Source organism: Marmota flaviventris, chromosome 4 (assembly GCF_047511675.1).
Source record: "Marmota flaviventris isolate mMarFla1 chromosome 4, mMarFla1.hap1, whole genome shotgun sequence".
In the NCBI taxonomy this organism is placed as follows: Eukaryota; Metazoa; Chordata; class Mammalia; order Rodentia; family Sciuridae; genus Marmota; species Marmota flaviventris.
In genome coordinates this window covers 53,913,269-53,925,803 of record NC_092501.1, presented here as the reverse complement: position 1 = coordinate 53,925,803, position 12,535 = coordinate 53,913,269, and the positions used below count along the sequence as shown (strand labels likewise).

Below are 12,535 nucleotides of genomic sequence, written 5' to 3'. Positions count from 1 at the left end.
TTTAGATTTGGGGAAAATCTACAAAGGTAGCACCAGGGCTCCTTCCTGCACATTCCTGTTGTTAACCTGTTAGATCACTGTGTCGTTAAAGGGCGGTGTACGTGTGTGTCATTTTCAGAGACCAGGTACAATAACAGCAAAACTGTAAAGTCCCTCTGAATGAATCTCACAAAAACTACACAAGACATGCACGTGGGAGATTAAAATTTTGACAGAAAAACCCCAGGAAGGGTAAGAAGCAGCTCACAGACCCCATGAGCAGCCTTGTCCCCCAGGCCTCCCCTGGTCCTGGGCTTGGGCAGAAGCAGCTGTGGCCCTCCCTGCTCAGCGGCCATCTCAGCTGTGCTCCCCTCCACGCCTGGCCCACCAGAACCCAGCCGAACAGTTGTCCCTGCCTCCAGCAGGTGTGTGTTGGGGAGGCGTTCCCTCCCTGGGCTCTTTGAGGCGTTGGACCTCCCGGTCCCGCCTCTGCACACCCGGTGAGTCGGGGTCAGCCTGGAGTCCCCATGCTCTGCGCTGCCTGGCTGGTCCCTCACTCACAAGCTCTGGGCTCCAACCTCACAGGAATAAGGAAGGCCTCCACAATGCCAAAGAAATCCTCACCCGCCTGGGAGTGGAGCCATCTGACGACGACTGTGTCTCGGTCCAGCACGTGTGCACCATCGTGTCCTTCCGCTCTGCCAACCTGGTGGCTGCCACACTGGGTGCCATCTTGAACCGCCTGCGTGATAACAAGGGGACCCCCAGGCTGCGGACCACGGTTGGTGTGGATGGCTCTCTGTACAAGACGCACCCACAGTGAGTCTGCCTTTGCTGTACTTGTCTCTCAGAGTTTTACAGCCAGTGAAAGGTTTTTTTGGTTTTTTTTTTTTGTTTTGCAGACAAGACATGTCTGGTTCTGGGCAAAGAGGTTAAATTTGCCCTTTGGGGAGGCTCGCCCTTAGTGGATTCTCTCTGGTGTTACCTCAAACGCCATTAGTATCTTTCCTTATCTCTAGCTGCAGGGGCGCTGGGCGGAATGTGTCTGTAGCTCATCTGCATTTCATCAGGAGGAACTTCATCCTTCTTGTAGTTTAGGTTGTAGGTACGCCACCCATATTCTTGTTTCAGAAACTCCTGATAAAATTCCCCAGCTTCTTGGCCATTCCTTTTTTAAGTGAGGAACTTGTCACTTGAGACCAGAGAGATATTAAGTAAATGGTCCCCACTTGCTGCTTTCTTGTCTGTTGGCTGCCTTGGCCAGTCTCCGCTCCATGGCCAACCTTAGCTTCCAGAGCCTACTAGGTCACTAAGGACATGACTTGAGCCAGGCGTGGTGGTGCACGCTTATATTCCCAGCGACTCGGGAGGCTGAGGCAGGAGGATCTCAAGTTTAAAGCCAGCCTCAGCAATTTAGCAAGACTCTAAACAATTTAATGAAACTCGGTCTCAAAAAAATAATAAATAAATGAATAAAAGGGCTGGGGATGTGGCTCAGTGGTTAAGCACCCCTGGGTTCCATCCCTGGTAGCAAAGACAAATTTTAATTATTTGTTTGGTAAGTTTTAAGAATGGACTGCCTGTGGCATGGGTTTTGTATACAGGACCGCAGGTAGTTTCCCACTGTGCATGTATTTCACACAAAGTGTATATTTCACACAAAGTGATACTGTATCAGATACTGTGCCTTCACATGGTGCTGGTGAGCATTGGCCCTGAACTCCTGGGCTCCAGTGATCCGCCTGCCTCGGCTTCTTGAGACCCCGGGATTAGAGGCACACACCAGTGCACCAGCTTTTTCTTTGGAATTTCTTGGCTAATTTTTGGACAAGAGACCAGGCATGGTGGTGCATGCCTGTAATCCCAGCAGCTTGGGAGACTGAGGCAGGAGGATCACAAGTTCAAAGTCAGCCTCAGCAATTTAGTGGGGCCCTAAGCAACTTAGCGAGACCCTGTCTCAAAATAAAAAATAAAAAGGGTTGGGGATGTGGTTCAGTGGTTAAGTGCCCCTGGGTTTAATTCCCAGTACCCCCCACCCCACCCCTGAAAAAATTTTCTGGACAAGAAAGCCTAAGGGTTTGCAACGTCACATGATTTTGACTGTAGTAAAAAGTATATAACATCAAACAGATCATTTAATCATCTTGAAACATGCGGCATGTTTCATGAGTTCATTCTTTTTTTTTTTTTAAGAGAGAGAGAGAAATTTTTAATATTTATTTTTTAGTTTTCGGTGGACACATCTTTATTTTATTTTTATGTGGTGCTGAGGATCGAACCCAGCGCCCAGCGCATGCCAGGCCAGCGCGCTACCGCTTGAGCCGCATCCCCAGCCCATGAGTTCATTCTTATTGTGCAACGATCACCATGAGCTGTATCCAGAAATGTTTTTCCATCTGCAACTTCACATTTTAAACAATGACTTTAATTCGGTTTTTGCATCGTTTCTCATTTCAGAAGTAATATTTACTCAGGATGGAAATTTGAGATAGTTTAAAAAGTTGCAAAAAGAATAGAAGCCCTTCTTCTTCTCTTCCGTTGGAGTCGACTGCTGTTAATATTTTGGGAAACCTTTTTTCCTCTTTCCCTTGGCAGCAGCCTCCACACTGCAGAGCGCAAGTTCTGTGTCTTACGCCATCCTGTCCTCAAGGTCTTTTCCAGCCACTAAGAATGTCCAGGATTTGGGAGTAGGGATGGAGGGAAAGAAAGAGCCCATGTGAAAATAAAAAAAAACAAGAGCGATTATTTATTGAGTCCTTCCTCAGTGCCAGTGACTCACATAAGCATGTTGATTACCTTATTCAGTTTCCAACAGGACACTTTCACACAGATCCGCATTTACTCCAAGGTCAAGTTACTAGCTCAAGGTCACTTATGTGGACATGGTAGTGCTCACCCTTGTTTTCAGATCTGACTTTGAAGCACAGTGCTTTGACTAGCAAGGTGGTCTCCTTGACATGGTGGAGGACAACATCTCTGGACTTTGAATTTTTTGTATTCATTACTTATAAAATAATGAGGATCTTTTTATGGGTGATTGTGGACAACTTTGTTTTTCTTTTTTCGCACAGATGATTAAACCCAGGGTCTAGCACGTGTTAGGCAAGTGCTGACCTACAGCCCTGATCCTTTTTATTTTTCATGTTGAGACAGGGTCTGGCCAAGTTGCTGAGGCTGTTCTTCAACTTGTGATCCTCCTGCCTCAGCCTCCCAAGTAGCTGAGATTAAAGATATGCACCACCAAACCTGGCTATTTTTCCGTTTTCCTTGTCTGCATTTGCTTTTTTTTCTACCGTGGATGTATAGGACTTGTGTAATGAAAAAAGCAAGTGTAGAAATGGAACTAGAGTGTGGTGAAAGAAAGGGGTACCAAGCCGGGCACAGTGGTGTACACCTGTAATCCAGAGGCTCGGGAGGCTGAGACAGGAGATTAGCGAGTTCAAAGTCAGCCTCGGCAATTTAACAAGGTACTAAGCAACTCAGTGAGACCCTGTCTCTAAATAAAATACAAAATAGGGCTGTGGATGTGGCTCAATGGTTAAGCGTCCCTGAGTTCCATCCCTGGTACCCCACCCCATAAAAAAAGAAAGAAAAATAAAGGGGTACCAGAGGACTGGGGATAGAGCTCAGTTGGTAGAGTGCTTGCCTCACATGCACAAGGCCCTGGGCTCAATCCCCAGCACCACAAGAGGCCCCTGACCGGTGGCTCAGTCCAGCCATCATGGCACGCCCACTCCACTTTCTTCCCCAGGTATTCTCGGCGTTTCCACAAGACCCTGAGGCGCCTGGTGCCCGACTCCGATGTTCGTTTCCTCCTCTCGGAGAGTGGCAGTGGCAAGGGGGCCGCCATGGTGACCGCAGTGGCCTACCGCTTGGCTGAGCAGCACCGGCAGATAGAGGAGACCCTCGCCCACTTTCGCCTCACCAAGGAGATGCTGCTGGAGGTGAAGAGGAGGATGCGGACCGAGATGGAGATGGGGCTGAGGAAGCAGACAAATGACAAGGCTGTGGTCAAGATGCTCCCCTCCTTTGTCCGGAGCACCCCAGATGGGACCGGTGAGGGCCTGTTGGGACTGTCAGGTCCTCCTGCTCATGACAGTGACCCCATCACTGCAGAGCTGGGATGGGGTGGATCCTCCAGTGGATGCGTTTGCACTAGTGATGCCTGATCTGGCAGGAGAGGGAAGCTCATTCCGACTCTTCTCCATTTTTACCACCAGCTTGTCCTGTGTGTGTGGCTCAGGGCTGCTAAATCCCTCTGGCCCAACCTCCCGGTCCAGCACTGTCTCTAAAGCCATGTTAGAATTAGGGAGTTGGTTTCACCGTAGAAGGAAGCTGGGCCCTGAGGTTGTTCTAGGTTGGCTCACAAACATGGCAAAGTGTCAGAAGAATCAACACACAGTGCTGCCTTCCTCAGTCCCGGCAGGGTGTGTGTGAAGGAGGCAGGGTCCCTGGGCTTGTCACATCTAGGCAGATTGAAGAACACCATCCAGTGCCCAATGCCACCTCCATGGTTCTTATTGGAGCTGAGCTTTGTGCAGAATCTGAAGAGCTTTGGGGTGGATCCTCGGAATAATGCGTGTTTGTGATATGAATATCTTCTGTGTAAGTTACTTATATGCACTAATGATGCATGATTGGCCAGAGCAGGACACTTAGTGGCATAAACGAGCAAGCATTTATTATTGCTCACGAGTCTCTGTGTCAGCGGGATGGTTCTGCTTCTCTGGTCCAGGCTTGGCTGACCTCTGCTGGACTCGTTCCTGAGCTGCAGTCAGCTGGACGGTCAGCTGGGAGGGTGACCTGCTGGGGTGCAGGGTGCTTGGCTACGTGGGTCACCCTCCAGCAGGCTACTTACTGGGCTTGGGCTCTTCAGTGGCAGCAGCAGGGTCCACCTGGAGGCAGAAAAGGACTTTAAAGCCTCTTGGAGGCTGAGGTCAGGACCTGGCTCAGCAGTGCTTCTGCCATATTCTGTTGGACCCACGATCCAAGGGGAGGAGAAACAGACCCCCATCTTTTGGTGGGAAGGATAGTGGCTACTTCTGCAAACACTCCACACGTTGACATGAATTATTCATTTTTGTATGAAGTTCCCTAAAATCAGGGCATCGTTGCAAGTCTTTTTAATAAGGCTTGTGAAGTTTATTTGTTATTGTGACAGGCAGTTCACTCCTGGGGCCTTTTGTCCTTGCAGTGTGACTCGGTGGCTGTGGGCAGTGATTTAGTACCCACCCCTCCTCAGAGCCCACGCTGTGTACTGGTCGGGTGGTTCCAGCTCCCACCCCCCTACCCCTGTGTGCAACCTGGAGACCCTCCTCTTGCAATTCTGGAGTCTAGGGCTTGCCAGCTGCCCAGAGGCACGTAGCAGTTTGTGGCATTCTTTGTGTTCTTTACTCTTAACAGAGCATGGTGACTTCTTGGCCCTGGATCTTGGAGGAACGAATTTCCGTGTCCTGCTGGTGAAAATTCGTAGTGGGAAAAAGAGAACAGTGGAAATGCACAATAAAATCTATGCCATTCCCCTTGAGATCATGCAGGGCACCGGGGAAGAGGTGAGTTGGATCTGCTTTTTCATGTCTGTAGTGTGTGCACGGCACACACAGGCCTGGAGGTGCCCGTGGTCTCGTGAGGACCAACACCTGCCAGGGATGCCCCCAGCTGTGCATTTCTTCCCTTGTGGCCCCAAAGCACTGGGTATTTTCAGCCTTGCCTGGTCCACAGCGCTCTGGTGGCTGGTAGATCCTGGAGAAAGGGGCTTGCTCTGCATGTACCTGTGTGTGTGTGTGTGTGCCTGTTTGTGTTTATATGTGTGCCTGTGTGTGTGTGTGCGTGTGCCTGTGTGTGTGTGCCTGTGTGTATGTGTGTGCCTGTGTGTGTGTGCGCGTGCCTGTGTGTGGTGTGTGTGTGTGTGTGTGTGCGCGCGTGCCTGTGTGTGTGTGCCTGTGTGTATGTGTATCTGTGTGTGTGTGTGTGTGTGTGTGTGTGCTGAAAGTATGAAACCAGAGAGAGCCTGGGTGATCCCTTCTTGTCCCCTACAGCTGTTTGACCACATCGTCTCCTGCATCTCTGACTTCCTGGACTACATGGGGATCAAAGGCCCCCGGATGCCTCTGGGCTTCACCTTCTCATTTCCTTGCAAGCAGACGAGTCTGGATGCGGTGAGTCTCTTCCTTTGGAATAATGATGGCACCTGCGTGGCCACAGTGGGCTGGCCCTGGAGGCCTTCTCCAGGCTCGTTGTCACCCCTACGTGTCTGCTTCTGGCTTCCATGGCCCGGAGAGTGTACCCAGGCTTTATTCTACCCACCCCAGAGCATCCTGAGCCCTCCTCTCCTCTCGCATTATTGACAGCAGTCTCCTCTTCTGGGAAGCCTTTGGGGCCTCCAGGCACCAAGAACCTCCTCACCCTCTTCTGTGTTCCCTGGGGTGTCAGATGGTGGCTTAATACATGCTCATTTGATAGATGAGACGAAACAGGGCCCAGGAGGGGCTGAGGACAGGCTGAGGACTAAGCTCTGAGCACAGAGCTGAGGGTTCCTGTTCCTGTCCTCAGGGAGCTCATTGCACCGAGGGATCCGCCTTTCCGCTTGCATCCAGCACCTGTGCAGGCGGGGCTGGGGTGGCGTGGCTGGGTACATGCCACAGGGAGTGGGTTGCGCCCTCACCCAGGCAGGACTGAGCCTGTTTCTTGGAAGAGTTGTTATTCTCTTATATTCCAAACAAGTTGGGCATTGCAAATGGGGGCGTGGCCACGGAGGGGGCATCGGGCCAGGGTTTGAGGCATGATTGGCAGTGCTGGGAGAGCCAGGGAGGGTGACGTAATGCCATCCTGCACTGTGACTTTGGCGCTGGCTCCTCCTAATTTAGAGCTGAGCAGTTGGATCTATATAAATGTGTGTTGTTGTTTTTGCAGTTTTTAAAGCCTTAATGATTTTTTTCCAAGCAGTTTGCTTCCACTGTCACCTTATATTCCTCATAGTGACTTTGCCTCTGTGGCTTTTTTCCCCCCAGCAAGTGTGCAACTTCCACCCAATGAAGCTGAGGTTTACTTGGGGTGGTATAGGAGTTATTAAGATCATGCCTTCTTTCAGTTAGGTAGTCAGTAAATTCCTCAGGGGAGCTAGTGGGTCATGCATGGCAGCACCAGGCTAAGATCCTGTGTAAGAATTGTCCAGTATGGCCATTTCTTTATTTTTTCCTTTCTGAGTGATACTGGGGATTGAACCCAGGGCCTCGTGTTCTACACCCCCAACCCCAGTATTGCCATCTTCCTAAGGACTTGGACATAGCCATTAACTCTATGTGCTTCAGTTTCTCCAACTGCAAAGAGGGGATTTTTAAAGCTGCCAGCTGCCGAGCACCATGGTGTATGCTCTAATCCAGCAGCTCAGGAGGCCGGGACAGGAGGATCAGGAGTTCAAAGTCAACCTCAGCAGCTTAGTGAGGCCCTGAGCAACTCAGTGAGACCCTATCTCTAAATAAAATACAAAAAGAGGGCTGGGGGTGTGGCTCAGTGGTTGAGCGCCCCTGAGTTCAATCCCTGGTATCAAAAAAATTTAAAAAGCAGACAGCTGTGTGTGCAGTAGGTGGGGGTGGGGAGCCTGCAGGGGAAGGGACATTCTCTTGGCTTGGCACTCGGATGCTTGGACATTCTCTGGGTGGGAGTCCTCAGCAGACGTTGACTTGGGAGGGAGGAGGGTGTGAAACTTTGTCTTCTGCCCAGAAGGATAAATGGCCTAACTCTCCTCCTGGTGCCTCTCACATTTCAGGGAATCCTGATCACCTGGACAAAGGGTTTTAAGGCAACTGACTGTGTGGGTCACAACGTAGCCACTTTACTAAGGGATGCGATAAAAAGGAGAGAGGTAACTATCAAAAGAACGTTTTAAAAACTCTTTTGGGGGGAGGGGGGGTGGATATAAAAACTGCTTGCTTATTGTAAACAATTTGAACAATACAGAAGTTTACGATGTGGGTAATATAAGATCCCCATTTCCTCACCCAACTGCTGCATTGAAACAAGGGTTATAAGTTTTGTGTTGTTAAGAGAGTGATATTTTTTAAAAAATATTTTTTAGTTGTCTATGAACCTTTATTTTATTTATTGATCTGTGGTGCTGAGAATCTGAACTCAGTGCCTCACACATGCTAGGCAAGCACTCTGCCACTGAGCCACACCCGAGCCCAGAGAGGTATTTTTTTAAAGAAAGGTGAAATCATGACTGTCATAAAGAGCTGTCTACAGTGGGGCTTGGCCTGCACTGTCACTAGGACGTCGTGTTCTATTGAACTCAGTGTACCCGAGTACAAACATTAGGCACAGTCGCCCTGTTGGCCTGACGGATTTAGACAGAGTCATCCATGATCATGTCAGAACTCGGAACATAGTCATAGGATTGTCCCTGCCCCCTGACGGCACCCATTCTAGAACAAAGCCCTAGCAGTTCACTGGTTACTGTGCAGCAGTGAACAAGCAGGATTGGAGCCACCCCTACCCTAAAGCAGTGTCCCTTTTCTTTTCAAAGGAATTCGACCTGGATGTGGTGGCTATGGTCAACGACACGGTGGGCACCATGATGACGTGTGCTTATGAGGAACCCAACTGTGAGGTTGGACTTATTGTAGGTGGGTGCTCTGGGAAGCATCTCTTCTTGGTCAAGGGAGAACTGGGTTTTCCTTCTCTCTGGCACCTGGACTCAGTAGCTTGGTCCTCGGTTTGGGACAATCTGTCTGTACTGTCCCTTTGCCATCTTTAGAGTTCAGTGCTGGACGAAGACCTCAGAGTTCACTGGAGGGTTATCCCTCCCCAGGACCCCCATGGTGCTGCACATGGATTGTGATAGACCGTTAAGAATGGGGCTTTCCAGAAGAGAGAGTGCAAAGGCCCTGTGGCCCGGGTGGACAGGGTGGGGTACCTGGCGCTGTCCTGGCTGGCAGGGCAATACTGTTGGGCTGTATGGAGGGGCTCCCAGGAGGTGTGACTGTGGGAGTCAGACTGGAAAGGAAGCAAAAATCACTTTTTCTCCTGACAATGCTTCCAGCTGGAAAAGGCCAGAGTGGCCTCAGGTGCCATTTTACCCTCAGCAGCCACTGTTAGTGAGGGTCCTAGTCACTAAAGAAGGTTACAGAATGGTTACCTGTGGGTTCTGCAGCCTTTTCCCTTGTATTCACACATGGCAGAGGCCTGGGCCTCAGGAGCTTAAATTTGGGCTGTGAGGAGACCATTTGTCCAGTGGATCCGTTCCTAGTGTGAGAAGGCACTGGGCAGAGGCCCCTCACAGCCAGCATCTGCAGACTCAACTTGGACAGGGAGGAACGTCTCCCTACCTTGGGTACCATTTGCAGAGTATCTGGAGATGACCCCATCAGGCCACTCTCCCGTGCCAGGAGAACCTTTTGGCTTCTGTTGAAGTTTAGAAAACCAGGAAGCAGCCCCAGGAAAGGCGGGTGAGGGCCTGGCTCAGGGGCTTTATCTCTTCTTTCTTGAGCAAAGCTCCCTCCACCCAGCCCTTACCTTCCTTCTGCCTGGGGACGGGCTCAGGTAGAACACACAAAGCTAGGGTGACACAGCACATTCTCTTGCAGACTGGTCTTCACTTCTTCCCTAGGAGCCAGGCCTGTCTGGTTCAGGACAGCTTGGCATCAGCCATTTTCTTTCCTCCATCAATTGATTGCTCAAAACCCCCGTGGGCAAGTATGTCTCCTCCCCTTCCACTTCTTGGGCTTCTCTGCTTTCTGTTTTATACTGAGAAGCTAGGAACAACAACAACAACAACAAAAAAAAACATAGGAATCCAGTAACATCAAGAGTCTGCAGATGCCACTCAAGTTTCTTCAGCGAGGATAAAGGTGACCTGGCACTTCTGGTTGGCGGGGGGCATATCTGAGTTCACCTAGGTCCCACCTGGGTGTTTCCAGGGCCTTGTTGCTGAAAGTGTGGTCCATGGATTGCAGCATCCCTACCACTTAGGAGGGGCTGGTTAGAAATGCAGAGCCCTGGGCCCCACCCCAGACCTCCCAAGTCAGATCTGTATCATCACAGGCTCCCAGGTGATTCAAGTGCATATTGAGATACCTATGGGAAGGACTCCTGGGTTGGTTGGTTTTTAAATTTTCAGTCCAATGACTATTACCCAAAGCTTGGTCCTTGTTCCCAATGCCAATCCAACAACGAGGACATGATTTTAAGAAAAAAAGGACTCCTGTCCCAAAGGCTGGGAGTCTGCCCATCATGGGGAACAGGGGGCCCCAAAGTCTGAATTACTTTGTTCCTGTGGTGGGAGTGTGCTTACGGACAGATAACTGCCTAGGATGTGGAAGAAAGGTAATCTGGTTTCCCCCGAAATTAGGGAGCAGGAGAGAGAGAGAAGAAGAGAAAGAAACATGTGCATTTTAAAAATAAGTGTCAGGACAGCAAGGGCTAATTCAGAGCATAAAGTGGAGCAGTGTTACATTTCCCCACTGTCCATTTCCATATTCCATTTCTATGGAAAACGGATGATGACATCTCTAAGCTGCCTCCTGCTGAGAGAGGGTAAAGTTGGGGGAAGTGACCCAAATTCTTATCAGATGGAGCATGGACAGTTAAGGGTATTCAGCATCGGGGCAGTCCAGAGGGCCATGGTGACAGTTGATGGGCAACTGGACAAGGCATACGTAGGGCAGAGATGATGCTAAGACACCAATAAACAAGACAGCAAAGCATTACTTTAACAATTAGCACAAAAGCAATTGGTATTTCAGCCAGTCTCTGAAAATAGTAACTCATAATCATATCAGTGAAAAACAGATCAAATTATCTATGTAGGAAGTTGGAAGATTTGTAGGGTCTAGGAGATCAGGCTCAAATTGACCCAGGATAAACTTGGGACTCTAGAGTCCGTTGTGATCATTATTTTTAATGAGTTCAATCTCACACTAAGACCCTTCCCTTATAGTTTTCAGCTTTACTTTTGGCAGGGCTGATACAAATATACATCTCCAGTAGGAGTCAAAGATGTTACTAAGTGTCTTCAGTCTGTGATAATCTCTGGTGGTAATATCTTATGCACAGAGATTTGACCGGCCCCAGTAGGAGTGTGCTTTGGCTGTACTCTCCCGCTAAGTGTTTAAGACCAGGTTGGTTAAAACTGACCTTTTTTTCTATCCACTGTTAAGAATCAACTGAGATTCCTCAGAGATCACTCTTGGGAATGTGTGTGAAGCCTCTTGGCTCCTTTAACTTTTCTTTGCCAGTGATGCCACTTACCAGGATGAGTCAGGGTCCTGCCGACCACCCGTGGCTTCTCTTGGAAGCCTCAGAGACATTTCCCCCTCCAATGACCCTCCTCTTTGCAGAACGTGCACTGGTTGCCTTCTTTTCTCTAGGGTCCTCTTGATCTCCCTGATGGGCAGATTGAGTGACTCACCAGAGTTGCAGGTCCCATTGTTCTCTGGGTCCTGACTTACCTCAGAGGGCAAGTGCCAAAATATTGGCTGCTTTTTCCTTGGCCCTTTTACTTCCTTGACTTTGGTCTCCCAAGTTTTTGGTTTTAAACACCCAGCAGGCTAGTTTCACCAATCTTAAAGTGGGAGTAACAGGTTATAACTTTAATATCTATAATTTTATAGTTACCCCTTTGAATTAATTGGAGATAGTATCCTGTCTTCCCTGATGGCTTATTGTCTCAAATACAGAAGCAATATTTCTGCAAAATACTAACAGGCAACAATTATAAAGTCTTCCAAGGAAAATATAAAACAAACACTAATGTAGCTTTGATTTCTGATTAGCCTCTGCAAATATATTTATCAACTCAATTACATACAAGTTTTACTTTAATTTTTTTTTTTTTTTTTTGACTACTGGGGATTGAACTCAGGGGCACTCAACCACTGAGCCACATCCCCAACCTTATTTTGTATTTTATTTAGAGACAGGGTCTCAGTCAGTTGCTTAGTACCTCACTAAATTGCTGAAGCTGGCTTTGAATTCACAGTCCTCTTGCCTCAGCCTCCTAAATCAGTGGGATTACAGGCGTGCACCACCATGCTCGGCACAAGTTTTACTTTTTAAAAACTCTTTTTACAAACCTAAACACCTTTAAAATTTTACCCAAAACCTTTAATTAAATTTCATATTACTTTGAGTTCACAGTAATCTTTACAACAACAAAAATCCATTTTTTGAACACAACTTTAAATAAGCTTAATTCTATTCTACTTCAGAACCATCCCAAAATGGAGAAGAACAAGAGGCAGAGCCTTAATTCAAGCCAGGCTGGCCCCTTGACAAATTTTGAAAAGTGTCTTCTGAATCTGCTCTTTGCCCCTTTTAAAAATATCTTTCTACAAAGTTCTCATGTATTATTTCCCAAGTCTATCTGAATCAGTTAACATAGTACATTACCGCTGAAACATAAACAGAGGTGGAAAGAGCTCTCAACTTCCCTTTTGGGGAAGAGATGGCAGAATGTTTTCATTTTCCACATTGTCAACCTTTGAATAAATCTGGCTCTCCTTATTACCTTCCAAAAATACATTTAAATTCCCATCCCAGTGTAACACAAAATTTTATA

General features: G+C 48.4%; 1 protein-coding gene across 3 annotated transcripts in view; it reads left to right on the top strand.

Moving 5' to 3' along the window:
* The window catches only part of Hk1 (hexokinase 1), an 87,144-nt gene that overhangs the window by 64,047 nt on the left and 10,562 nt on the right, over window positions 1–12,535 (top strand). For all 3 annotated transcript variants that reach the window (XM_071611211.1, XM_027931156.2, XM_027931157.2), the window contains exons 9-14: window positions 565–798; window positions 3,731–4,035; window positions 5,383–5,531; window positions 6,018–6,137; window positions 7,748–7,843; window positions 8,504–8,603. In XM_071611211.1, the coding sequence (XP_071467312.1) occupies window positions 565–798; window positions 3,731–4,035; window positions 5,383–5,531; window positions 6,018–6,137; window positions 7,748–7,843; window positions 8,504–8,603 (1,004 nt within the window). The remainder of the gene's footprint in view (window positions 1–564; window positions 799–3,730; window positions 4,036–5,382; window positions 5,532–6,017; window positions 6,138–7,747; window positions 7,844–8,503; window positions 8,604–12,535) is intronic.